Source organism: Hirundo rustica, chromosome 15 (assembly GCF_015227805.2).
Source record: "Hirundo rustica isolate bHirRus1 chromosome 15, bHirRus1.pri.v3, whole genome shotgun sequence".
Classification (NCBI taxonomy): domain Eukaryota; kingdom Metazoa; phylum Chordata; class Aves; order Passeriformes; family Hirundinidae; genus Hirundo; species Hirundo rustica.
Genome location: NC_053464.1, coordinates 5,274,767 through 5,301,896, shown reverse-complemented (window position 1 = coordinate 5,301,896; position 27,130 = coordinate 5,274,767). Strand labels below are relative to the sequence as shown.

Here is a 27,130-nt window from a genome sequence, read left to right as displayed (position 1 = left end):
GCTTTATTAGCTTATTTGTTCTAAAATTGAATGTTCTGACCTTAGGAAGAAAATTTTCATAATTAGGGTGGTCCAGCTTTACATTAGGATGTATGGAGAGGTGGTGGGATCTCCATCCCTGGAGATGCTCAGAATTTAACTGGATCTGATCATGAGCAACTGGACCCCAGTCTGAACTTGGCACCTCTGTGCACAGAAACAGAGAACAGAATCTACAGAGTTCTCTTCCAGACTGCATCACTATAAACTCTTGAAGCAGTGCTTAACACATTGAAAAAGCTGAAGGTTTATTGAGTTTCAACAGTTAAAACCTGTAGCCAGTGATAAAATTTAAGATGCATTTTTCTTCAATTTACAAAATTTATAAAAGCAGTCTAAGCAAATGTCAAAGTGGAGCAAAAAAAGACTTTTTTGTTGTTGTTATCATTAGGTTGAGGTTGAGCTATTGTTCTTAGAATTATCCTAACAAAGACTTCTGTTGACTGTCCTTCAGAAAAAAGTTGTTGTTAAATTTTAGCTAATTTTTATTAATGTATTCTTTGTACATGTGTAAGTACTACTAATGGTGTAGCTTGCAACTGAGGAGAAATAAGATTTGGAAGTTATTTGTGTTCATGATTCTGTTTTAGGTCATCTCTATTACCTGGTAACTTCTGAAAATTACATTAAAGGTTTTAAAGATACAGTCATGTGAATTATCATATTAGTTTACAACTGCATAATTAACCATTGTTTTTCTGTCAGAATATCAGGGATTTGTTAATGAAATTGTTTTTCTTATTTCATCTTACTGTTGCTATTCTGATATTCTTTATTCTTTGAAGTATTTCTGTTGCTGTACTTTTGGAAAATGTAGTGGATCCTCAGAACTGGAATAGAAAACTGGCCTGTCAATATTTTAGGCATTTATTTTGTTGTTTTTCTTTCTTAGTTCCTCTTTTGCCACAGCCTTGTATTGTTTTAGCGTCAGTGTTGTCCATCTGGTGCCGTCCCCTCTGGTTCCCGTGGCTGTGTCCTGTAGCAGTGACTGGGTTTGCCCTGCAGCTCCCAGCTCCTGCTGAGGTGCTGCCCTTGCTCTGTGTGTAGGCACTGGATATGTAGGCACTGGAGCCCAGGGTTAGATGTGCTGCACACCCCGGGAATTCTGGCTGATGCCAAGACTGAGGGGGTCACTGGGGTCCAGTTCAGCACTTCACTCACAGAAATGGACCATTCCCTGTTGTTTCACAGGCAAAACTTCAGATGGCAATTGTTCTGTTTTTAACAGGTTATTTTCTCATATACTACTTAATATTGGGGTCTTTTTTAGTTTCATATGGTGCCTAATCTCCTTCCAGGGCTGTCTGTTTCTTTTTATATTTACGCTTCTCAAATGAACATCTCCCTTTTGTTTGCTCTTCCTCTCCCCTAGATGTATCGATGTACACTTTTTAAAAAGTAAATCTCATTTCAGTGACTGTTGAACTCTCTTAATCCCTGTTTGGTCTCTTTGTGTAATTTCTTTGTTCCCAATCCTTCCCAGGTCACTATAGTCAGTGAATAGAATTGTTAAGCTGTTTATTTGCTGGACAGCGATGACGTTAAGTAGGAATGAATGAATTGGGAGCTCTCCGAGCTTCCTCTGACATCTTTCTCCATGTGGACCGTTTCTGGTTTTGTTCACTTGTTGCCCTTTATGGTTTTATGTGGTTGCTTTTTCACAAAACCAGTTACTTTCAAAAGTCTGTAGTATTGATTGGTATATCTGGTCCTACTGTAATGATTGCACAGACATACCGGGCATGAGAAGGTATTTGAAGGTGTTAAATGCTTTAGTGCATTTACTGTTCTAGGCTGGAATAAGGGCACTATTGAGATAAAATAACCATGAATGGAATCTGTTGTTCACATCTTTCTAACCACTGTGCTCTAGGAAGAGTTGTTCCAGACAATTAACGTTTTTACACTACGGTACAAGATTTTTTTCAGACTTTTTTGAAGTGTTGATTAAATTGAGTTCTATGAAGGAAGTCACTGAAGAGGAAAGAATGCATTAAACAGGATGAGCAATAAACTTTTCTGATACTAATTGAACTAAATGCTTTTTTCAGGCTGTGTACATGATGCCCACAGAAGGAGATGATTCATCCAAAAGTGTTCCTTTAGCATTGCAAAGAGTGTTTTATGAGCTGCAACATAGTGACAAACCAGTTGGAACTAAAAAGTTAACAAAATCATTTGGGTAAGTTTCAAAACCTGGACTATTTATTGGACTCGGGCTTCATAAAGCTTTTCTTTACAAAGATTCTATTTTAATAAGGTTAATATAGTGTTAATAAGTTAATAGTTAATAGTTAATAAGTGTTAATATAACATGGTGTTAATTGTGAATTTTCTACTTGCATAGGTTTTTATTTGTAGCCAGTACTAAAAACAGCTGATCCAAAAGTCAGATTTTTGGGAAGGGGAACTGTACAGAAACAGAGCTGTTAAAACAGGGTTATGATTTACCTGAACATTGTGTGATGCATTTGACTTAAGAAAAATTCAGAGCAGAATAGTCATTGACACATTGGAGTTCATGTATTGTTAATGTCTTTAAAAAATGGAATCTGTTTTAGATTTAGTGCAGTAGCAGTAATTTGCATGTCCATGTTGTTGAACATTGATGGCTGCTGTAACATTTTCCTACAACATTTTGAAGACACAAGTTAGGACAGAAAGATTAATCTTAGTATAACCTTTGCAAGTCTTCTTTTTCCATGTCTTGTAAGTGTGGAGTAGGATTTTATTGAAATCCATTCTAAAATAATTTATTTTGTATTACTTTTTCTCACTGTATTTATAGGCTAGTCTTGTAATATTGACAAGCACTGTCTTATTTCGAAACACATCAGGAACACATTTTGTATCATCTTTGTCATAGAGTTGTCCTCTTGTTCATCCTGCATCCACTGCTACAGCCTGTAGTTGTGCTCTGTCCTGAAAACACTCCTTGTGTCTTTGCCACCTTGACTCTTGCTCTTTAGGGGAATCCTAAAAGGACATCAGTAGCCTCTGTGTTGTCTGTTTTTCTGGCCATACCCTCTTCCTGCTAGCACACAATATATTTGATTTATCAGTGCTCCTACTGTCTTGTTACAGGACAGGACTCTGTGATAGAGTAAATATTTCATCTTGAGTTAAGATCCCAACTGTGTCATATTCAGTAGCTTGAAGAGGCCTTTCCCAAGGGTGCTGCAGGTGCTTAATTTTGTATCCCACAGCAGGGTTTTAAAAATGTGTTCGGGCCTGCTTTTGTTCTTGGAAAAGAATTTTAGAATGTGTTTGAAGATTGAGGTTTCTCCCTTCCTTCATCATTGAATTGGAGAGGGGTTTTTGGTCTTGTGAGCCTTAGGTGCTGGTTAGGGTGTTACTTGTTACTGAGTGTTGTGAATTTCTAGGTTTGACTTCTTTAAGTAGAAAATGATGCCATGTCTGAAGGAGCCCTTCTTTATCCTAATTTTAGTGGGTGACCTTTTTCTTTGGTTTGTCCTATGAGCTGGCTAGTGTTTAAAGCCTAGAGAGTCAGGGCATTATTTTCTATTCTTAATTATCTGACAGGTCATTTGATTCAGCTTGTTTAAGTGTGGACCCCACACAATTGTTGGCACACTTTGGAGATTAGTTTGCTGCCATGTGACTGTGGGGGTGAGTCACTGAGAAGAGAGTGGGAGGGAGGATAAAGACAGCACTGCTCCTGATCACCCTGCTGCTGCTTCCAGGGCCAGGGTGGAACATCACACTGAAACTGGAGCCTACAGTCTACAGAGTTTATTTCATACAGCTGGGAGTGGTGACTGCTGCAAAAAAAAAGTTGTCAGAGACTTAGAACTTAAAAAACTTCCTTGAGTTGAAGTTACAGTTCTCACAGGTGTATTTAATGCTGGAACTAGAAACACTTTGTGCTTCTTGTTTTATTGAAGGCAGGAGTGCTGAACACCCTTGTTGCGGTGTGCCATGCTGGCTGTGAGGCACTTAGATCCTGCTGCCCTTGCCCCTGCTTTCACTGTGTGTTTGCACATGGACAGTCCAGAAAGCTGGATGCCTCCTTGGAGTCACTGCATGCCTAGGATTAACTGTTTAGATGAGCACAAAGGAGCCAGTCTTTGCTGTAAATCCATTTGCCTCCATTTCCTGTGCTGAAATAATCCCTGAACGCCACTTGACTGCACCTGAAGGGCCCTCGGAACAGAGGCAGCTGGGAACCTGCTGTGGAAACCGATGGCACTGAATTGCTCCAAGCCTTTCTTTAAGAGGTTTTTTGGCATGAGCTGAGACTGGGTTGTAGACTGGAAGAGCAACAGCCTGGCTGTGGCCTCCTCAGCTGGCTCTGGGTGCCTTTGCAGACCCTGTTCCTGTCCCACACAGGGGAGGGCACAGAAGAGCTGCCAGAACATCCACAAGTTCACCGCCCCTTCTTCCTACACACCAAGAACCTGTGCATCAGCCAGTCCCAAATCTCAGTCTGTACACCTTGCTGCCTATTACATCGTTGATCTGCAAAGAAATCAAAAAATTTGAGTTCTTTGAGGTGTTCTTTTCCTAATTAGTAATTTTTATTTATTTATCTTTAAAAGGTGGGAAACTTTAGACAGCTTCATGCAACATGATGTCCAGGAATTATGTCGAGTGGTACGTTTATACTATTTCTTGCTGATCTGTGATGTATACATTTCTCTTGATAGTCTGTGTGTGTGTGTATATATATCTATATATATACAAAATAATAGTGCTTAAGGATTATCAGAATAATAGTGGCCCTGGTTGATTTAAATTAGATCTCAAAGGCAAAGGTTTTGCTTTGGTTTCTCTTTAAGAATGGGATGGCTTGTGGCATTTATGGGTGAGGAATTTGTGAAGAATAGGGAAGCTTGAAAGTTTCTGGAACATGTGCTAGTGGTAAGTTACAGCCATGGAGAGAAATGCAGTTTTGAAGATGAAATGCGCTGTTACATCAGTGGGGGTTTCCAGACTCAAAGGAGTGGAGTAGCTGGAGTAGCCCTCAGTTTAGGGGGAAAGGAGGATTTATAGAAAGGAGATGCCAGTACAAATCGACTAACATTTCAGTTTTGTCCAAGTGACTTGGCATCTATTCATTTAAGTAGTCATGTGTGTGATGAATAAATTTAAAAACTGCAAGTTTATCTTGTGTAAAAACTGACTTTTCTTTCAGCTGCTTGATAATGTGGAAAATAAAATGAAAGGCACGTGTGTAGAAGGCACTATCCCTAAATTGTTCAGAGGGAAGATGGTGGTATGTATTTTATACCTTTCTCAAAAATAATTTAAATTAGCTTTTGTTACTTTTATAAAATTGAACTTCTGTGTTGTTTTGCTTTTGTTTCCAGTCTTATATCCAATGCAAGCACGTAGACTATCGATCTGAACGAATAGAAGATTATTATGACATCCAGCTAAGTATAAAGGGAAAGAAAAATAGTAAGTGATACACTGTGATATGTACCAATCCAGTACTTCAACATGTTGGACACCTTTAGCGCCTGTTGTTTTCAAATGGGTTTGTTAGTGCACAGTGATTGGAAATATGTGCTTTAGGACACTTTATTGAAAACATTTTAAATGCAGAGAATGTTCTGCCTGCATTACATTTCTTATTTTACCTTGTTCCATTTCCCTGCTCCTTCCTCCCTAATTCTCTCATTGGTATCTTTTCATAAAACTCTAAATAACTTTAGGAGTCTTCTGGTGTCATAAAACCGTGCTGTGGTCATCATACTGGTATTGTCACAGTAGTTATAATTTATATATAAAGATGAACTTGGATGAAATAGATTCTTATTTAGACCTGGCCATAGTAATAAGAAAAAAAAAAAAAATAATGAACTACTCAGAACAACATAACAGTGGTCCCTTATCTCTTTACTGAGCACTTGTGGTATGAGGCATGGGAAGGGATGTGTAAGAGTCCAGCAAACAGAGGCATCTGGCTTGATGCTTAACAGCTGTGAAATCAGGAGTTGTGGCAGACAGCTGGAACTGTGATTTTAAAATCTACTGGTATTCTTAAATATGCCTTTGCAATATGGTGCATTTCTTGACATTCCTAAACAATATAAAACTTTACTTAAAGTAAGGACAGAAATATTCAAACACAAACTCCCCAGTCCTAATACTTCATTTGATTAATATCTTGCAGGCATAGAGTAAACTTACACTTTTTCCTCATTCTGTACAATTCCTCAATCTTTTTTCACTCAGTTTTCGAGTCCTTCATTGACTATGTTGCAGTGGAGCAGTTGGATGGTGATAACAAGTATGATGCAGGAGAACATGGCTTGCAGGTATTATTCTCTTTCTTTTAACCTGTTTTTAAGTCTTATTTATTTGTCCTTGATAAAATAACTGCGTTGCAAAGCCCATTCTAGGTTTTATCAACTGATTTTGGTGATGTTTCTTCTTAGATGAGCTTTTTATATATCTTCTCTTATTTGGTGTTAGGTTTATTAAAACCAGCTCAGATTTTATAGCAATTTAATTGGTAGTGAGTTTTACAGGTCCAAGTTTCCAGTTGCTAGAATGGTTTGCTTTTCCACCAGTCTCAAGACTGAGAAGTTCTTCCTCTATGAGTAGTCTGTTCTTCCGTGTGTCAAGTGAAAATCCAGCATAGCTCTAAAAGTAACTTTGGAGAGCTCATGTTTGTATTCTCAGCAGGAACACCAAATGAACCCATGCAAATTAAACATTCATGTGTGTGCCTGTGTTTCTGAGCTCTTCAGTTGCACTTTGCTGCACCCACTGGAGTAAGCTGAAGTCCTTTATAAATAATGTTTTACTAAAGCTTATTTCCACAGCTTTGACATACCAAGTTTTGTCAGTAATGTTCTGCGTATTCTTTAGCTGTTCTTAGGAAGGTGTAGCACAGTAGCCAAATCCCTGTTGGCAGGGTGCAATGACCATGAAATTCTTAATTGCTCAAAAATGAGCTTTTGCTGCCTCCATATTCTCTCAATTGTATTTATGCAGGTAACTTGCTCTTAATGCAGTGAGGTATCCACGTATGTTTGTATGAGTGGCCTAAATTCAATTTAACTGAGTTCTTGTGTTACTGGAGTAGCTCGTGGGAGATTGGTGTAGGATTAGGACACTCAAATTGCAGCCAGGTTTTGAACTGTTCTGGTGCACATTGTGTCATCAAGTCTATAAAAGTCCATATGAAGAGTGTCTGCAACAAAGAAGTATTTTGAGTTGCTAAAAATGCTGCAATTTCAACCCTCTATTTCCTTTAAAATGTCTAGGAGGCAGAGAAAGGTGTGAAGTTCCTAACATTGCCACCAGTGTTACACCTACAGCTCATGAGGTTTATGTATGATCCTCAGACTGACCAAAACATCAAGATAAATGATAGGTAAGTGCATTGGTTGGTTTAGTCTGTGGATTGGGTTTTGTTGTAGAATTTAGGCCTGTGCGTGTATTTTACCAAAAAATAGCTTCCCAAAGTCCTGGTTTTGACAAAACTCTGAGAGGCAGGCGTGTGCAGTCACACACAGTGGAGGTCCCCTGAAGGTGCACTGGTTGAACGTCAAAGTTCAGAATGACAAACTGAATGTTTGGTAATTTGTAGTGATTGTTTTGACCATGAACAGGTCATCTTTTAATGGCTTGTGTAGCATTCTTAGTGCAGTGTGTGGCTGGGCTGCCACCAGAGTAAGCAGGGTGAATAAGGAGTTACCTGCTTGCCCTCCATCTGTTTCCATGGATGGAGAGAGAGCCATTTGCCCACTCACTGTAAGCAGAAGCTGATAATTTCTCGAGAAGATATATGGTTGGTTGTAAACGGAATGTGTGTTGCAATTATCTCATTCTCACCAAAGTGAGATATTTCAGAGTAATGTTCCAGTCCAGTGGTACCTGTACTAGGAAAGCTGCATTTGTCTGCTAGAAAATAACAGATTTTAAAGCTTTGGCCTTGATGCAGTGAATCCAAACCAGCTCTAATTCAGTTGAAGTGCTCTTGCCCTTGTTACTGAGGGCATACTTTCCTGAGCTGCTTGAAAAGTTTATTTTTATTCCATATTTAAACAGTATAAATTCTGCCACCGTATGCAGCGCATCCTGGATAGAAATGGCATTGTAACAGTAACATGTTCAATTTTTATACTTTGCTTTAGGAGTTCACATAATGTTCCAGAATAGTGCATAAAAATGTGTGTCTATCTTAACTACAAGTACAATTGTCTTCATTCTTTTCAAAACCAGGTTTGAATTTCCTGAACAGTTGCCACTAGATGAATTTTTGCAAAAAACAGATCCTAAAGATCCTGCAAATTACATTCTCCATGCAGTTCTAGTACACAGTGGAGATAACCACGGTGGACATTATGTTGTTTACTTAAATCCAAAGGGCGATGGCAAAGTGAGTATTGAAAAGCACCTAAAAGTATTTGTGTGTTGTAAATGCCTAAGTGCAGTTTTTATAAATGGGCAGATATTCAGGATTTTTGTCCCCTAAAAGAAGAGTGCATATGCACTCAGCTTTTAACAAAAGACTTTTTAACTGAGGAAATCCCTTTGCTTGTGTGTGTGTTGAAGTTCTTTTGCAATCAGATTTTGTCCAACATGTTTTTGAGGCTGACATTGCTGAAGCAAATACAAGCATTTGCAGTGTTTCTGTGACTCAGAAGTTCAGCATGTCTGCGTATGTCCCACTGTTCCAGGTTTAGGTGACTTGATTGGATTGGACATTTATAGGTCAGGTGCCTCTTCCCTTGAGTTGACTGGTTTTGGGTGTACATGATTGTTCACAGTAAGAGTAGAAGTCCGATTTTACTGTGAATTTGTTGCTATTTGTAATTTATTCTTAATTGCTTTCATTTAAAATTTGATGTATATTGCTTTAAATGTAAAGAATTACTAGATGTCTTGTGCATCACTGATTTTTATTTCATTTTGCAACAGATAAAGTCAATTTTCTGTTTCTTACAGAAATATTAGATATTTGAATAACAGTCTTAAGAGAAGCTTCTTGGGATAATTATTGTGCTTTTGGTACTCGCTGTAAAACGTTCAGTAAAGGTTTGGTATTTATGGACTTCCTTATGCTGAGCACAAGTCGCAGGTAGCACGAATTATACTGAACTAGCTTTCCTTTTAAAAGCCATGCTGCTTGGGGGTAATTTTAGTCACTTCAAAGAGCTGAAAGACACGCCAGAAATGAGATTAATTTATCATTCAGGAGCATGTTTATAGGTGCAAAATCACCTTTCTATAAAACTTCCTAGTGGTGTAAATTCGACGACGACGTTGTGTCGAGGTGCACGAAGGAAGAGGCGATCGAGCACAACTACGGGGGGCACGACGACGACCTGTCCGTGCGGCACTGCACCAACGCCTACATGCTGGTCTACATCAGGGAGTCCAAGCTCAGTACGTGTCCTCTCTGTGCTCCAAGGGGGCTCACAGGCAGGAGCTCGGGGCTGCTTTGCCTCCTACACAGCAGCAGTGCGTTATTTACAGTCGGAACGTAGACATCGCACGGGATCAGCCAGCCCTTCTCTCGCTTTTGGGAAGTGTGTGCTGCTCTGGGTCATGCTTTAGCTCAGGAAGGCGCTGCAAAGTGCTTCAGCCCTGGCTGGTTTGTAGCGCCGGAAACTTGGGGAGCTGACTTCGGTAGTGGAGTTAAACCAAATTGTAAACATGTAGATATATATGCTTAAAATATGGAGTGGTGGCAAATATTTTTTTAATTCTGAACCGAATATTTCATTCAAAAGTCAATGATACATATTTCATGGAAGTAGCGCATTTTGGCTTGTCATAAAAGTGCTGCTTTTGCCAAAGCATGATGGTATCAAACCATGTTATAAAGTGAAAGATGAGGAAAGCTGGTTTTGACTTCAAATCAGAGGGAAGTCAACATGTATAAAAAAGAACCTGTTTGATGTAAATCCTGAATTATCATCATAAAATCTGCTTTCTAGGTGAAGTTTTACAGCCCGTCACTGACCATGATATTCCTCAACAACTTGTAGAAAGGTTACAAGAAGAGAAAAGGATAGAAGCTCAGAAGAGGAAGGAGAGGCAGGAAGCTCACCTCTATATGCAAGTGCAGGTCAGCTTATGAAACAGATTAAGTTACAACTACTTTACAATGAAAATTGAGAATATTGAACTACCCTGGACGCATGCCTTGACTTTCTTTTTTTAATTTTTGTTCTGAAGTTGTGTTTGAAGAGAAATTACGATTGTAGTGCTTTTAAATATATTTACATATGCAACAAACTGTAATAAAAACACACAAGACTGTATGTTACAAACATTTCTGTTTTCTTTAGAATGTGTTGTGCTTGTGGGTAAAAATAGTAAGTTCAGGTGAAAGGGAAAAGGACCAGGTTATTTCAAATGGCTGCCCTGCCACTGCACTTTTATCTCCTTCAGGAATTATTTTCTAAAATTAGAATGTATCTAGCCATAGGCTGCAGGTCTGGACTATTGCCAAACTGAGCTCATCAAGTAGAAGCAGAAGGAGAGAGTGCTTATATTTGCAATTATCTTTTTGGAAAAGCCAGATGGACTAGATTGGTATGAATTGCCTTAAGGAGCCCTGTTTATGGCTCTTTCCAGAGCCCATCTGGCACAGGGAAATAGAACCCATTTTCCATGTGCCTCCATGTTTCCTTGCCTGTTCTCTCTGGTGTTGATAAGCAGAGATACTGGTGAATTCCAGCTTCTTCTGCACTGCATTTGCACTGAGTTTGCAGTGGGACACTGGCAGCATTGCACTGTTTGTGCTTCTGTTGACAAAGAGTGCAAGGGAGCTGTGGGAAGTACAGGGGAAGGGTTCAGTGCCTTCCTTGCACTGTACCAGTCACAGAATTATGTAGCATTTTTATTTTCTCCAAGTGCCAGGATTGTTAGAGCACATTCCAAGACTTGGGATCTAAGCACGACTGGTTTTTAATTGCTTGGAATTTGTAAGAACTAATGTATTTAATTACTTGCACTGATATTATCAATCATGATTTTTTAATTTCATTATAATCTGTATTCTTGCAAATTTGCTCCCTGAGAACATGAATGGGGTTAGCACTGTGCCAGAGGACCAGAGAGGTTGCATAGTAAAGCATCCTGAGAAGGTATTACGTGGTGCAGCTGGGCTAATCTGAATAGTAACCTTTAAATATCATTTTCCAGATAGTGGCAGAGGATCAGTTCTGTGGTCACCAAGGCAATGATATGTATGATGAAGAAAAAGTGAAATACACTGTTTTCAAAGTATTAAAAAACTCCACACTTACAGAATTTGTTCAAAACCTCTCTCAAACAATGGTGAGTTTTCTGTAGCTGAATACCTGCATGTATTTCTTTTGTTACCTTATGGTTGTTTCACAGCCCTTACCTTCTCCACATATTGACAGCAATCCTAATTTAGACCTTTTAACACAGAAGACCTGTTTGAGTTTAACAAAAGCATCTTAGCCTATTTTCCCTTGTCTTGATTTAGTTTCCTGTCACAATTTTTGTTTATTTTAGGGATTTCCCCAGGATCAAATCAGATTATGGCCGATGCAAGCTAGAAGTAATGGAACAAAAAGACCTGCAATGTTAGATAATGAAGCAGATGGCAATAAAACGGTAGGTAGTCACTGAGAAATGATATTGCTTCTGTACCTCTCCCATCATTTTTAGTTCTCTTTAAGAATATGTAACTTTGAGACACGAGATTTTTCAGGCTTTTAATTTAAAATAAATTTCATTGTATCTGGTGAAGTTTGATTCTTGGCAAGACTTGGTGTTTAGTGGATTAATTTGGATAGGAAGCAGGAGTGTGGGTGGTGCATGATTTTTCTGCTGTGGGAAAAAAGTGTGGTCGTGATTTCTTAATGTTAGGTTAAAACGGAAATGTCCCTTTGACAAAAGGGGCAAAAACCCCTCTGGATTTAAGGAATTCTTTTGCTTAAAATGTAAAACGTATCTAAATACCACAGAAAACAGAGATTTTTTTTCACTGTCCTTTTATTCTAAAATGAAGTAATGTCCTTGCCATTATAAAGCTAGCTGTTGGTAAATTTTAAAAGATTAAGAAGTAGGTTCATTTTAAGTAAAACCTACTGTTGCTGTTTCATCAAAGTTTTTGGTAGTTTTATATCTATATTTTTTTGTCTTAATAAATTTCATAAGTTTCCTTTAACACAACTTTAATAAAAACCTCTCCCTCTTGTAGGACTTCATAAAGTTCTTGTATCTGATGAAAACGCAGATACCAGATTGTTATGTTCTTCAGAGACTTTTTTTCTTCTCTCACATCTTTCTATGTAGATGATTGAGCTCAGTGACAATGAGAATCCATGGACAATATTTTTGGAAACAGTAGATCCAGAGATGGCTGCTACTGGAGCAACATTACCCAAATTTGATAAAGATCGTAAGCATACGGGCTAAACATTTCTAAAATACAAAATACTTTCATTTTGGGTGTATCTCCAAAAACACTGTGCAACACCTTTTTCAGCTATGTCATTGATGTACCTGTTAAACTGCTACAGTGCTGAAATAAGTTTCATGCAGTTTTTCCTTCATTTCTCTTGAAGTGGAAGACATGCTTTGCATGTTTTTAGACTCACTGGATAAATTTCTCTCTATATTTTAAGGGCACCAAATTAATAAATCAAAGACACACATTTGTTACTCTGCAAATAAAAACATCTAGGTGATCTCCTCCTCCCTAAGTCTTCCTTAAAATTAAATCTTGTTTTTTAATTTGTAGATGATGTAATGTTGTTTCTGAAGATGTATGATCCGAAGACTCGGAGTTTGAATTATTGTGGACATATCTACACCCCTATATCCTGTAAAATACGTGAGTTCTGAATTTCAATCTCATTGTAACCATTGAAGCTTTTAAAGTAGATTGCACATACTTTTCCTTTAATAATAATTCCATCACTGAAACCAAAGGTATGCCACAGAAGGAAATTCTTATTTTATGCAGCACCTGAGAGTTTTCTTCCCCGTGTGGTGTCAGTGACATTTCCTGCAGGTCTGAGCCTCAAAACCCCACAGGTGCTCAGTTCACTGTTGCTGTACTCCCCAGGTGTTACACCTGTTTCAGGCCTCCTGTAAAGCTTTGGGATTTGACACTTCCCTCCCAACAGCTTTTCAAATAACTCTTCTACAGCCTTCCACTATGGCAGCCTGAGCAGCTGCTCAGCCTGAATTTCATGTGAGCCTTGATTTTCATATGGGTCTGTTTAAGGAATTCAGCAAATACCCACTGACTGAAAAGATTTCAGTTTTTCATTTTGGATGTCTTGTTTTGTTAACTTACACATTTTTTTAAATTTTGTATTTAGCTGTCTTTTTTTTTTTTTTAAGATATTAAACCTTTTCTCTGGGGAAGGAGCAATGTTATTTCATCTCTTGGATTTTCAAAGAACTTGCACATATTTTTGTTGTTCAAGTGAAGTGGAAAGAAACCATAAATGTGTGTCTGGTTGAATGTCAACAAGGGGAACTTTAATGTGGAAGACTGTCTTTCTTAGGCATTGTAGAACAATCTACCCGGGGTAAAGAAAGGGATTCTCTCCTTTCTGTGGTTGGTCTCACTCGCAATTAGTGCAACAATTTCACATTCCTTTTTTTTTCTCCAACAGGTGACTTGCTTCCAGTTATGTGTGAGAGAGCAGGATTTCCACAAGAAACTAACCTTATCCTCTATGAGGTTTGGTTTTCTAGACTTTCTGTAACTTTTTTGTCTTTTGCATGCTGTAAAGAAAAAAAAAAATGTTTAAAAACGTTGCTCATGACAATAGCAATTTATAAATTATCAGCACTGTAATCTGTAATTTTGAAGTCTTCAGTGCTGTTAAAGAGTAGCAGCAGAGAGTTAACTTCAAAACAGATTTTATATCAAACAGATAAAAGTGTAAAGCTTTGAAACCAAAAAAATATCTCCATGAGATCCTGTATGAGCAGGTTGTTGCTGAGTTAGAGGAACTAATGTTGCTGACATTATTGGCCATTGTGTTTTCAGTACCCACCTCAATGAAGTTGAGAAAATGTTGCATCTTCTCCTTCCTTCCCCAAGCCAAAGTCAGCAAACAAAATCCTTAGTCTGCTATGCTGTTTCTGCCCAAATACACCAGCAGTGAATCTTCATAACTGCTACATATATTGAGTGCTGATGATGCACATCTTGCCAAGGCAAAGTCCTTGCTAGAGTAAGAACAAGGGAATTGGGGTCTTGTTGCAATTTCTGGTAGCAGTCCTGCTGCTCTCTCTGGTGGTTCCAGGGCAGCACGCACACTGCCTTCCTAAAAGCAAAGCTGTGCTCCTTGCTCTGGGCAGGTCAGGGTTGCAGTGTCATTCCAGTTTGTTTACATAGGTGCTTTTATCCCTGGGTCGGTCTGCAAGTATAAATATCTGATATGCATATAGCTATTTAATAATACATGCATTGGATTTGTATAGATACATATCTATCCATTTGTTTCAGCTGAAAGAATGTACCTTATCTGATGATTTCTTCACTGCTGTGACATTTATTTGTCACCTTTATTTTTGTCTTTTATTCTGTGTTCAGCAATTTTTGTTCTTTATTGCAGGAAGTTAAACCCAATTTAACAGAAAGGATTCAAGACTATGATGTATCTCTTGATAAAGCTCTCGATGAACTCATGGATGGTGACATCATAGTGTTTCAGAAGTATGTATTTTAAGGGGGCACCTTATTGCAATTAAATCACCTGGTTCACTTTGAAAGCTGAACTTCCTTTAAGCTTTTTTATCAAGAGCAAAGTGTTACATTCCAGTAGTAGAAGTGTTCTCTGCAGTTCTCATTTGTTTATTCAAAGGGGAAATGAGCAAATGTCAATGGTGTTTGAGTGTCACTTGCCATATTACTTAAAGAAAAATGTCCTCCTAGTTTAGAAAAACAGTATCCTGAAATAGCTCATAATATTACCAGAGCATTTTCAGCAGTGCATCTGATTTGTGCAGCTTTGTACTGGAGCCACTGTAACGCAGACACTGAAGAACCTTCCAGCATTTCACATCTTGGGCTCAGTCCCATGGCCAATGGACACGGCTCTTGGAGCTCTTTCAGCCCAGAACTGCACTAAACTGCTTTCCCTTTTTGCCTCTCCCCTGTGCTCACAGTCAGGTCCCTACTGCTCTGCAGTGATGAGATGCTCCAAGTTTGCCTGAGCAGGTGCCACTCGTAGGTGTACTGATGCTTCAGCTGGAAATTTCTCCAAGGCAAAAAAGAGCTCCTCATCTTGTATCAGATAAAGGGATCTTTCATAAGCTTGGCAGGGCTATAAATCAGCATTTCTATACTCTCACTCCTGATGGTCACACCCAACTGTGTTGCTCTGTTTCTCTCCATGGGCTGACAGTGGGTGGAAGCCAGCTAGTCTATCTTCAGCACTCTTACCCCAGATTATGTGAGATGAATGTATTTCTCATGTCATGCCTTGGAACTCGCATTCCCAGTTGACCCAGTTGGTGTTATGCACCCTTGGCTGGCTGCTGACTCCTGGGTAAGTGCACAGCTTGTACCCTGGTGCTATTTCTCTGCAGAGAAGTTGGGGTACCAGTCAGGAGTGACCCAAACCAGGCCCTGTGCCCACTGTTCTGCCTCTCTGTGCCAAAGAATGCTGTCCATTTGGCCTCTGCGCAAAGTGGTTGATACAGGGGTTCATGGAAAGCTGTGCAGCGTTAGTACAGACACACAGGGCTGTGCCAGGGTGGGAGGGAGGGATGGCTCCTGCTGCAGTGGTGCTGTGAACCCACAGGAGCCGAGAGCAGGGCCAGGCTGCCCGGGGAGCAGCGCAGCAGGCGAGGGCGCCGGGCCCTGCACCGCGCAGACGCGCCGGGCTCTGGGTCACTGCTGGCTGCACCAGTCCTACTGTGTACCAGTGCTGGCTCTTGCAAAAGGTTTCTAAACTTCATCTCTGTATCTCTCCACTGTTGCTGACTTCCTGTAGAACATGTTTTTTAAAGCCCCAGCTGCCTGTGTGTGTAACAATGTGATGTGTAATGTATCATCATTTATTTGCTCTTGTAGGGATGACCCAGAAAATGATAACAGCGAGCTCCCAACGGCTAAGGAGTACTTCCGAGACCTCTATCACCGTGTGGATGTCATTTTCTGTGATAAAACCATCCCCAATGACCCAGGCTTTGTTGTCACTTTATCCAATAGGATGAATTACTTTCAGGCACGTGTCCTGTTTCTCTTTTGTTTCCTTGTTTGGAGAGTAACTTTTGCGCAAGTGCACAAATGCATTATACATACTTTTAGAAAAGTTCTAAAACTGTCCGTGTACGTTTTTTGCATTGTGTATGTTTCATTTAAAATGAAAAATTTAAGGAAGCCACTAAGGCTTGTGAGAAGAAAATACCATAAAACTCTCCACTTTTATTAATAATGAGTTATTTGATAATTGGGTTCTTTCTTAGTAGACCATTCTGCTCTGTCAGGGAAATTATATTCTCATGAAATTATGCATTTGCTTTCAAAGTGATATGTAAAACTTGCTCAAGTTATTTGACCATTAAAAGGAAAATGTCTTGGGAATCTAGTGATTCCCTATTTTGTGCCTGTAAATATCAACAACAATATTTATTTTGTAGACCAAGCTGTATTGCTTTCTTCACACAATGAAGTTTAATGCTCAGTGGCACTAACAGATCAAACCTCTTGTGTTAATAATAGATGGATTGGGGTGTTTAGATGAGAAAAACTGGACATGGAGACCCAAGAAAAAGACTGAAGTAAAGCCAATCTGATCTATTAAGAGCCTGAGAAGTTTTGACTCCCTACAGTTCTCCTGCGGTTGCTTTTGTCAATGTCAAAAAAAAAAAAAAAAAAAAAAAAAAAAAAAAAAAAAAAAAAAAAAAAAAAAAAATCACTTAAAACCAGATAATTTCACTTTCTGTCTCCAAAGACAGAAACTTTGAGCATCTGCATACACAGGGAAAGTCAGGGATGAGATTTGCTATACTGTTCTCATAATCTTTTTTTAGGCCAATTGCTCTCTCTTACTGGTTTTTTTTTCAGTTGAAGTGTAAGGTTTGTATGATTTGAGGTTTGTTGGTAAGGCACAACCACAATGCCCCTGCTTTTTGTGTAGCTGTGAATGTGAAGTGTACTCCTGGGAATAGTGTGGTGTTATTAGTCACCAAGCTAACTTATTTGGAGTGAATTAAAGGAGTGGGAATCTTCAGAGCAAGTCTTACTTATTTCCCTAATAGTATCATTTAAAAAACAGCAGCAAAAAGCAACCAAACAACAAAAGCAAGCAAGATAAGAATGGAGCAATTATTGTGGATTTAGTGGCCTTTTGGCAACAGTAACTTACTGCATTAAAACAGTTTCCTCTTTTTTTTTTTTCCTTAGAATATCTTATTCTGTGTCAACTGTTCAGAAACTAACAATACTAGTTTATTTAGCCTTGGGGAGGTAGGCATAGTGGGTTCTCACAGAATTCCAGTAGCATAATGTTCCTGTCGTGGAATGAATGACTGTATGATTGTAGAGCAATGTTGTAACTGGGTGAAACAATTCAGAACTTACCAAAAATTTATTTTCAGGTTGCAAAGACAGTCGCTCAGAGACTTAACACGGATCCAATGCTATTACAGTTTTTCAAGTCCCAAGGGTAAGATGAATTCCTTAGTATTCTGTGTCTAAGCTGTTCCTCAGAAATTAGTCTTTTCCAGGTCGTTAACTAATTCTCTACCAGTAAGATGTTAACCTTTCTGGCAAGCACAGCAGGTTGCTTTGACAGCTGAAGTATTGCAATGTCTGTCTCTAGAGCCTCAAAGAATTGCATGTTTTAGAAGAGTTCTAGTAAATGTCATTTTAAAAATCATTAATTACTTCAAAGCCTGATGCTGTGGGATAAATTGCTAAACTAATGCAAGTGCTGTTTCAGTGAATGCAGATTTCTAGAATGGAGGAGAGCAGAAACAAGCACACATAAAAGCAGTATTTTTTGCTGATTTTACAAGTTTAAATGCAGGAATTGCTTCACTGGATACGTCCCTCCTCCTTCAAAGTCTGCAAATGAGGTTTTATGGAGATGACAGCAATCTAACGAGTTCACAGGTGCTCAAAGGGATATTTCTGGTTAAAGTTTTACACATTTGTATAAAACTAGATTTGAATCTGTATAAAACTAGAGCAGAAAGTAGTAGGTTATAGCTCTGTAAATGTGCTTCAGGAATAATGCACACACAAAACTTACAGCTTTTTGTATTCATGGAAGTGTAGGTGCTCTTTAATTACCTGAGGCTGTCTCCCTTCGTCATCAGTGAGAATTTGAGTAGCTCTTTGTAGTTTCCAGTGCTGTGGTCACTGTGGAATTTGCTGTATCATGTGGCTCCGAATGAACCTTTCACAATCTAAAGCACGTGCTGCTATGCCAGTAATTTCAGAGGAATGTAGGTCTGCCAGCCTGCAGCACTGACGTGAGCTTGTAAACATTCAGAAGAGTTAACACACACCCTGAATGGTTTTCTGTTCCCACAGCCCAGCTGTGTTTAAAAATCAGTGAAGTTCTGTGTGTTGTGATCCTTAAGCCCTGTTAGCATTTATGTGAAACTGGAAGCCGGCAATAAAAATGTTCTTGGTGCTTCAATGTACTGAGCAGTGATGGATTTTGAAAAGAAGGATTTTAATACCATGTTTTCTTGCCTTCTGTAGTTATAGGGATGGCCCTGGTAATCCTCTTAGACATAATTATGAAGGTACTTTAAGAGATCTTCTGCAGTTCTTCAAGCCTAGGCAACCGAAAAAACTCTACTATCAACAGGTAAGAGTCTTTTCTTTTTATGGGGGTGAGTTATAAAAAATAATTCTGCCCTATTCAAAGTATGCCTAAAGTGTTTTTCTTTTCCTTCTTAAGCTCAAAATGAAGATAACTGATTTTGAAAACAGAAGAAGTTTTAAGTGCATATGGCTAAATAGCCAGTTTAGGGAAGAGGTGAGTGAAGCCAGTACACACTTGCTGTCATTCCTGTGTCAGAGCTGGTCTGGCCGTGGTTATGGGTCATACACTCTACCCCTAGGTAGCACAGAATTACAACAAAGTTGTACATGATATTAAAAAAATCTAACAAAACAACAACAAAAAACCCAAACAGCACACAAAAAAATTTTAAAAAATCAGATCTGTTAACAAAAATTTGGAAGATGACATAGATGTTGACTTAAGTTATCTTTTCAAGATGAGTGGTTAAGAACACTTTGGTGTGTTCTCTGTTTTAATGTGGTTGTTTACATTTTCAGATTTTCTAATGATTTTTGTGTTTCAAATTCCACAGGAAATAACAGTATATCCAGATAAGCATGGGTGTGTGCGGGACCTGTTAGAAGAATGTAAAAAAGTTGTAGAACTCTCTGAAAAAGGTTCAGGGAAATTAAGGTAAAGCTGGAAGACTATGATTTCTTCTATGTGACCACGTAAATTTTATGCAGCAAAGTATCTGTAGAATTTAAAATAGTGTAGAAAACATTATTAATTAAGTGATTAAGTAATATTGAGTTAAAAGCTTCCAGATTACCACTGTTAAGGGTTTTTCTTAACTAAATACAAATTTTACAGTTACTTATTTTTTTGTATTTAATAAAGTTACATCTTTGAGTTTCATTAATTGCATTTGTTAGCCACGACTTATTAATTGTTTAAAATCCAAACATTTCATGCTATTCAATTCTCAGCAGTTAAAGGGGTTAAAAGTGAGGTAATTTAAAGAGGATATATAAAATAATCTCCACTAGAAACCTATATTTTGGAATGGCACATCCCGGCTTTTTGCCATGAGCCAGAAATAATTTAACCTCTTAGGGCTTTACCGCTTGATTTTTACTAAATATTTGGTTTAAAATTTTATGAATACAATAGCAGCATCCGTTTACATTCTGCACTAATCTCTCTCAAGGTTTGAGAAGGAAATTGCTGCATCGATTTTTTTTTTTTTTTGCTTTTAAAAATCACTTTTTAAAAATGCTTTTCCTGTTTATCTTTAAGGCTGCTAGAAATTGTAAGTTACAAAATAATCGGTGTCCATCAGGAGGATGAGCTGTTAGAGTGTTTGTCACCTGCAACAAGTCGAACGTTTCGAATAGAGGTGAGTTGTGCTTGTCTTAGAGAAGCTTTAAAGCCTGACTTTGAGAGAGGAAACTCTTTCAGGTGGCAATTTTCTTTCTCTAGGTGCTGATCTCCAAGTACTGTGATGTCTGTATTAAGATTACATGATAATATTACATGTATTTTTAAAAAGAATGCTTTTATAAAGATCATCCTTTGTTCCTTCTGCTTCCCTATAATGGTTTCATTCTTTCATTTTTACATATGTTTTTGTGACAATACATGAAGACTTTGTAAAAGCCTGTCCATAGGACATTTAATGTCTTGGCAGTAATTCCAAGGTTTGTTTGAGAGTTCACGTTAGAAAAGTTTATGTTTTAGAACCCACTTGTGTACTCTAATATTCTAGAAGGTTTGGTTTTCTTTTCTTTTACATTTGAGGTTCTTGGGCAAATGTGATACTTAATGTGAATTTTTTACTAAACAACTCATCATTTAGGTCTGCTAACTTGCCTCAAAGATCAGAAATTAAAAAAGAAAAAAGTTTCCAGTGTAAACTGTAATGAGGCGCTGACAAGAGGCCTGTGTTCCTGTCAGCTAGTTCTGTACTGAAGATTTCTTGTCAAAAAAGCCATTCAGGGAAGCTGGGAGAATGTTTCCTAAGTAGGGGAAGCTGAAGTGCTGTCATGCCAGGGATGAGGGACTCTGGTAAAAGACTCTGGCAAACAACATGGCTCTTTTAATTGTTTTTGAATAGAATTGTTTGAAATCAGTAACAATACATCACTAATGCTTTCAGTGTCTTAATAACTAGAAAAATAACTTCAAAACTTCAGTTTCTTTTTGTGGAAGTTTAGCTGATTGAAGTCACCATTCTCTGTCTGGATCTAGGAAATTCCTCTGGACCAGGTAGATATAGATAAAGAAAATGAGATGCTAATCACAGTGGCACATTTCCACAAAGAGGTTTTCGGGACATTTGGAATTCCGTTCTTGCTGAGGATACACCAGGTGCAGTATGCCTCCCTTTTTCTCCCTGGGGGATTATACTGATGATGTTTTCTTAAAGCACCGTCGAAGAAATGCATTAGTGTAAGAAGTGTGTAGGAAAACACAGCTCTTGTACCAAAGGTTCTGCCCCATCTGTGCCATTTTATAGTTAAATCATTTCCCAGCTCAGTTCCTTTGGCATATCCAGGTTGTTCAGTGTTTCAGTGAGCCTGTGCAGTAAGCTGGCAGTTGGCAGCAGCTGTCATCCCCTGCCCCCTGCAGAATCCCCCAAGAAACCAGAACCCTATTTCCAGCAGCACCTGAGTAACTCCAGTGCAGAGTTGTTGGCAAAAGTGCCCCTGCTGTGGCTGCTCCCACTGAGACATGATTATGGAAAAAGGGGTTGCTTTCTCCATCACTTTCTGAGATGACTTTGCATTTCATCCCTTCTGTAATTTGATGTGCTTTATCTTCTGGGCTGAAAGTTGGTACAAGAACAAAAGCTAATTTTGAAAGCTTAATTTAAATTCTCAAGTTTTTCTGTGGTGCTGCTCCAGCTGAATGTCATCCTGATTCTCTTAATATCAATATGTATTCTGGGAGCAGTTAGCCATTTGCTTCTGAACTTTTTCTGATTGATGTACGCTACTTGGTATGAAAATTACTTACTTTAAAAATTTGGGAGTGGGAAATATGGACATATCTCTCTACCTCTAAAACTCTAAAATTAGAATTTTACTAATTCCCATATTTTTGATCGAAGAGTAAAACCTATGTGGTGGCTTTTGGTGGAAACCATTTGTTCTGAATTTTCTTGTTAGACAGTTAATTTATATTCCTCATGTTTTGGTTGGTGGTATCTGTCATTTTTTGGGGCACTGTACATGGAGAGGGAGCAGAAATATACTACAAAAAATAGTCATATGCTTAACAAGAATATGGGGTTTTTTTACAAATTTGTGTTTTGCTGCTGATTTTTTTTAACTTTGCTTAACTTTGACTTGACTTGCACATATCAGTGGCAGTGCCTGGCCAATTTATGGAGCAGTTTGCATAATGATGAATCAATAAGACTTAAAGTTCCTGAATTTAGAGCAAGTTGCCTGCTGTTGTTCCATATTATACAGAATTATGTTGACACTTGTGTAATTTTGTAAATAACAGAGATTGAGGCAATGTTTTTCAATGAAGCTTAAAGCAGGAAATACTAACAGCCTCCCTTTTTTCCTAGATTTTTTTTACATTAAACATCTTGTTGCAATTATTAGGGTGAACACTTCAGAGAGGTTATGAAGCGGATTCAGACAATGCTGGACATACAAGAAAAAGAATTTGAAAAGGTAATTTCAAGTTGGGAGAGTTTTATTGCTGACTGTAAACCCTAAATGAATTTATTGTAGTAGGTTGGAACACCACAGACTTGGGATAAGTGTAGATTTCCTGTGATAGAACAGCTGCTTGACTGAAATAATGCTTTTTCTAGCACTAATTCGTTAGGATGGGTAGGATCAGTGTTTCTGTACTGCATCAAGACAGATATTCTGCAAACCATTAAAGTAACCCAGAAAAGTGTAGCTGGTGTGGGACCTTTAGAAGCCACCCCCACATCACATTCCTGCTCAGAGCAGAACGTGACTCAGTCAGGTTGTGCAGGGTTTTTTAGTTGCAATTTATAAACTCCCAAGGTTGGGAATTCTGCCCTGTTCTGGACACTGTGTTTTAGAGTATTTCCGCTATCATTGGGAAGGCTTTGCTCTCCTTGCACAGAATCAGAATGTTCCATTGTGCAACTTGTGGAGGTCACCTCTGTGCAGTTTTTTGAGAAGAGCCTGCTCCTGTGCACCGTCCTTCAGGTGGTGGAAAGCTGTAGATGCCCTGTCAGCCTTTTCTTCTCTGGGCCACACAGAGCCCATTTCTCAGAGGTTCCTGTACACCAGGTTTCCCCCAGTTCTCTCAGTCTCACTGCACTTGCTGCAGTTTGTTGCCCTTTGTCCCTGGAGGGCTTGAACCTGGACACAGTATTCCAGGATGTGGGTTCATGATTCCCTGAGCATTTATTTTGTTCCATTGTCCAGGTTGTTGATCAGGGTTTTAACCAGGACTGGCCTTTTTCAACCCCTGAAGAACACTTCTTATAACCAGCTGCCAAGTTAGACTGTGACTTATGCTTGAAGACCTAATTTTAATGTTGTATCCTACCACTTTGTTTTTGTGTTTTTCTTTCTTTGCATAGTTTAAATTTGCCATTGTAATGATGGGCCGACACCAATATCTCAACGAAGATGAGTATGAAGTGAACTTGAAAGATTTTGAGTCCCAACCTGGTAAGTTGTTGGACAACCTCACTTTTCTTTTGGCCTGCTGAAGTTTCTCTGCCAGCTGTTAAAAAGCATCCTTGACTCAGGATGCAGAAAGAGTTTGTTCTTTCTATATGACATACATTAGATGTAGTGACTAAGCAAGTATTTGTATACACCCATGTGCACACTGAGCAGTGTTACATGTCTGTTAGTCCAAGAATATGTATTTTATAGCATATAGATAAAAAATCTGTTTCCTTTTGAGTTAAAAGATTGCATGTGAATGACCAAATGGGTCCAGTATCAGTATAACACGCTTTGCAGCATCAGTCGCACATTGTCTTTATTGTCCATCTAACCCCCTTGCATGTTTGATTCTCATGGATCCTTAATTCTTGTTTATGCTTGATATCCTCAATGAATCTGAAGATTCTAACAAGAACGTTAAATCTGTCAATTTGATGCTGTTTAGATGTTTTTTCCCCCCAAAGAGATGATTCACCAAGATACAAATGCTGTTCCATTCTAAATTTGTCTCTGCATGGGCTGCCATCTTGTTTACTTGACTGACATTTAAACCTCTATTTTCTTAGACATTTAAACATGGGAGAAACCAGGTTAGTCCTTCAGGAGTTCCACCACAGGAGTGTTTCCATAGTCATAGAATGGTTTGGGCTGGGAGGTGCCTTAAAGACTGTCCCATTGCACCCTGCTGCCATGGATGCCACACCCCACACTGGTCACTCTGCCCCGTCAAACCTGGTCATGGACACTTCCAGGGATGGAGCAGCCACAGCTCCTCTGGGCAACCTGCACCAGTGCTTCTGAATCCAAATCTTTCCTTTTCCTCTTTCGAGAGTTCTGTTTGGGAATGGCACCTTTGGATCCACAGTCAGGGATCCATTGAAACCCTTGAATTCATTGGGGTTTCTTCTCCCAGCTTAGCTGAGTCTTCCTCTCTGTGAGTTGCACTGACTCTCTGCAGTTCTGTTTTTCTGACAATTAGGAATCTGGTTTTTATTGGTAAGTTTTGCTAGGGTTGAGCTTTCTCCAATTTTTCCCAGCTGTGCTCTGGATTGATGTAACAGCTGTAAAGAAATCCTGTAGCTGTCCATTTATTTCAAAACCTGCAGGGAGTTAGACCTGTGTTATTACTGGGCACTTGCAGGAGCCTAGCAAACAATCTTTTTGTTGTGTATGTAGCACAGGCAGGTTTGTGGCTTGTGGCTTGCCAGAGCTGTGAGTGCCTGCAGCTGCACAAGTCACCCCAGAGCCCAGGAGTAACTGTAGGACCTCTCTGTGCACCACTTGTGAAGAGTATCTGGATGGTCAGCTTGGAGGTAGATGTTTCTCCACAGACAGATAAACTCTCTCTTGTGTGGTCAGAGCAGGCAGAGAACTGATTTTATTCTGGGGGTCATCCCTCTTGGCTCAGGGAGGGAAAGGCAATAGTCTGGAATGAACCACTGGACTTGGTGAGCAAGGCAGAGCCAGTGGTGCCAAAACAGCTTGAAAAACTAACCAGGTGACCTGGCACAGAATGTGGAGAAGGGAGAACTTGAACTGCTTGTAGGAATTGTAGGGAATATGAGAGCAAAAGGTTTTAATTTGAGAGTTCATGGAATTCACCGCTGTGATAGAATATGCTTTGATATAATTAATTTCTACAAATACCCAATTTTAACACATGCTGGACTGCTGGAACCAAAGCTGTGGCATTGTCCAGTTTGGTTGGCATAGCTGATGTCAGTAGTGTCCCTTTGCTTTTGCCAAGGTACACTAGCTACAGCCATGACTCTGCTGGCACCAACTTCCTAATTTCTTTCTTCAAAAACATTCAAATTCTCCCACTAATATTGGCAGTTCTCTTTTTATTTGATATTGACCATTATGTCAAACAAGAAAAAACAACAAAATAATTTTGATTGAAGAAAATATATCCCTAAATGCAGATGCAGGCAACCAGCAAGGTCACGTGTTTTATGCTTTGGTGGTTGCAGTTGATGGCTTTGAATGTAGAATGTACTTTCCTTGCTGGGGGCCTCTTTAGTTTCTGCCTTTATCGTTTCACTTCAAAGAACATTGGATGCTGTGCATTGAGAACATCTTAAAAGGGAATTTCTCCTGTTTGCAAGAAGCATGTGGACTGTGGTTTTTCATGAAAACTAGCAGAGAATAAAGAATGTTGGGTTGAACAAATGAAAATATCTGTATATTTTCTTTGCCTCTAAGTGACTAGGGATTTTTCTTAGAAAATAAAGAGGTTCAGTTTCATGATTTCTTAATAAGTATTATTTGCATTTTACATGAATTTAACAGATATCCCCACTTAAACCAGGTGATAGGAATAGCAGAGTTTATGGCAAATACTGTTGGTTGTCATGTGTCAATGGCAGCTTCCTCCCTGTGTGAAACAGGCTCAGCACTTTGGTGAGCGCTGGTACTCTGATGTACCTCTGGCCATAAGTTATAACAGTGCTTCTTTTGCTTTAGCACAGCCTTCAGTGCTGTAAAGGCCTGTAGGTGACTGAAGAAGAGGAGAAGCAGGTTCCTGATGCAGAAGGAGCTGCGGGATGTGCTGTTGGATGGAAAGCCCTGCCCTGCTGGCTGTGGGGCTGCTCCACACTCCTGTGCTCTCCCCGTGATTCCCAGCAAACTGTGGGCAGGGCTCACAGGACCAGTTTGTGTAATGGAAGCATTTTTTCAGTTTAGTCTTAAAACTTCATTATTTTTTTTCTCTTTTCTTTTCTAGGCAACATGTCTCATCCAAGGCCATGGCTAGGGCTTGACCATTTCAATAAAGCCCCAAAGAGAAGTCGCTACACTTACCTTGAAAAAGCTATTAAAATCCATAACTGACTTACTTAACCAGATTGTCAAGGCAAGGGACAAAAATAAGTGTGTGTGTGCACCTTTTTAACAACTATAGAACTTTGGTACACGTGCACTATATCTGAAGTCTTCAGCAAGAGGATTTGCTGCTGATGTTAATTTTATTTTGTTGAGGCTGTTCAGTTTGGCTTCTCTGTATCTATTGACTGCCCTTTTTGAGCAAAATGAAGGTGTTTTTATAAAAGCTTGGATGCCAATGAGAGTTATTTTATGGTAAACGTAATGCAAGGCAATTGTCAGCATAATGAGGGAAGAGTTTAGTAGAACAGTTGACATTGGCAAAATTATTTGTCTGTAGTACGTTTATAGATGGCATAAGCTGACTGGCTGCCCTTCCCGTGTGGTGTTCACCATCACTGCAGCTAGTAAGCCTTATGTTTAGACTCACATCAGATTTATTTCCTTCAGTTATACTTTAAATGACATTTTTGTGCATTTGTAAATGCAAAAGAAAAACTCACATCATCAATAAATAGCAATCTCTACTTCATTGTGTACATTGTTGGCACTTATTCGGGATTTTTGTCTCCTCCAGCTTCATAGAATCTTTTTTAATAAACTAGTTTTCATTTAATTTAGTCAATACTTTGCATCCCGTTTTGTCAAGTGGATGCCCCGAGTCCTAAAAAGAGATATTTGGGTCTTTTTATTAAATTTCCAACCACTGAGAAATACCGTTGTGATTGATTATGCCATCTTCTGGCAAATAGAATGACACTCAAAAGTTGGCAAAAGCAAGTGAAAAGATTATAAATATCATTAATTTAGTTACCATGGGAAGAGATGGGGAAAACACAAGAACTAGCCTTTTAGCACAGAGGGCATGCTCACTAGTGTTTAGTAAGCTGTTGACTTTGTATAAAAAAGGAGGAA

The 27,130-nt window shown here is 38.9% G+C and overlaps 1 protein-coding gene across 1 annotated transcript in view; it reads left to right on the top strand.

The window, feature by feature from the left end:
• USP7 (ubiquitin specific peptidase 7) overlaps positions 1–26,747 on the top strand; it is a 69,785-nt gene extending 43,038 nt beyond the window's left edge. Inside the window, exons 7-31 of the mRNA XM_040078720.2 lie at positions 2,091–2,221; positions 4,599–4,653; positions 5,195–5,275; positions 5,370–5,460; positions 6,241–6,323; positions 7,278–7,387; positions 8,239–8,395; positions 9,261–9,405; positions 9,960–10,090; positions 11,173–11,307; positions 11,512–11,613; positions 12,298–12,403; positions 12,746–12,838; positions 13,632–13,699; positions 14,583–14,683; positions 16,046–16,199; positions 17,575–17,642; positions 18,689–18,797; positions 18,891–18,968; positions 19,309–19,409; positions 20,016–20,115; positions 20,967–21,086; positions 22,334–22,405; positions 23,299–23,389; positions 26,118–26,747. Of these exons, the coding sequence (XP_039934654.1) occupies positions 2,091–2,221; positions 4,599–4,653; positions 5,195–5,275; positions 5,370–5,460; positions 6,241–6,323; positions 7,278–7,387; positions 8,239–8,395; positions 9,261–9,405; positions 9,960–10,090; positions 11,173–11,307; positions 11,512–11,613; positions 12,298–12,403; positions 12,746–12,838; positions 13,632–13,699; positions 14,583–14,683; positions 16,046–16,199; positions 17,575–17,642; positions 18,689–18,797; positions 18,891–18,968; positions 19,309–19,409; positions 20,016–20,115; positions 20,967–21,086; positions 22,334–22,405; positions 23,299–23,389; positions 26,118–26,224 (2,589 nt within the window). The 3' untranslated portion in view covers positions 26,225–26,747. The remainder of the gene's footprint in view (positions 1–2,090; positions 2,222–4,598; positions 4,654–5,194; positions 5,276–5,369; positions 5,461–6,240; positions 6,324–7,277; positions 7,388–8,238; positions 8,396–9,260; positions 9,406–9,959; positions 10,091–11,172; positions 11,308–11,511; positions 11,614–12,297; positions 12,404–12,745; positions 12,839–13,631; positions 13,700–14,582; positions 14,684–16,045; positions 16,200–17,574; positions 17,643–18,688; positions 18,798–18,890; positions 18,969–19,308; positions 19,410–20,015; positions 20,116–20,966; positions 21,087–22,333; positions 22,406–23,298; positions 23,390–26,117) is intronic.
• Positions 26,748–27,130: the final 383 nt, after the last annotated feature.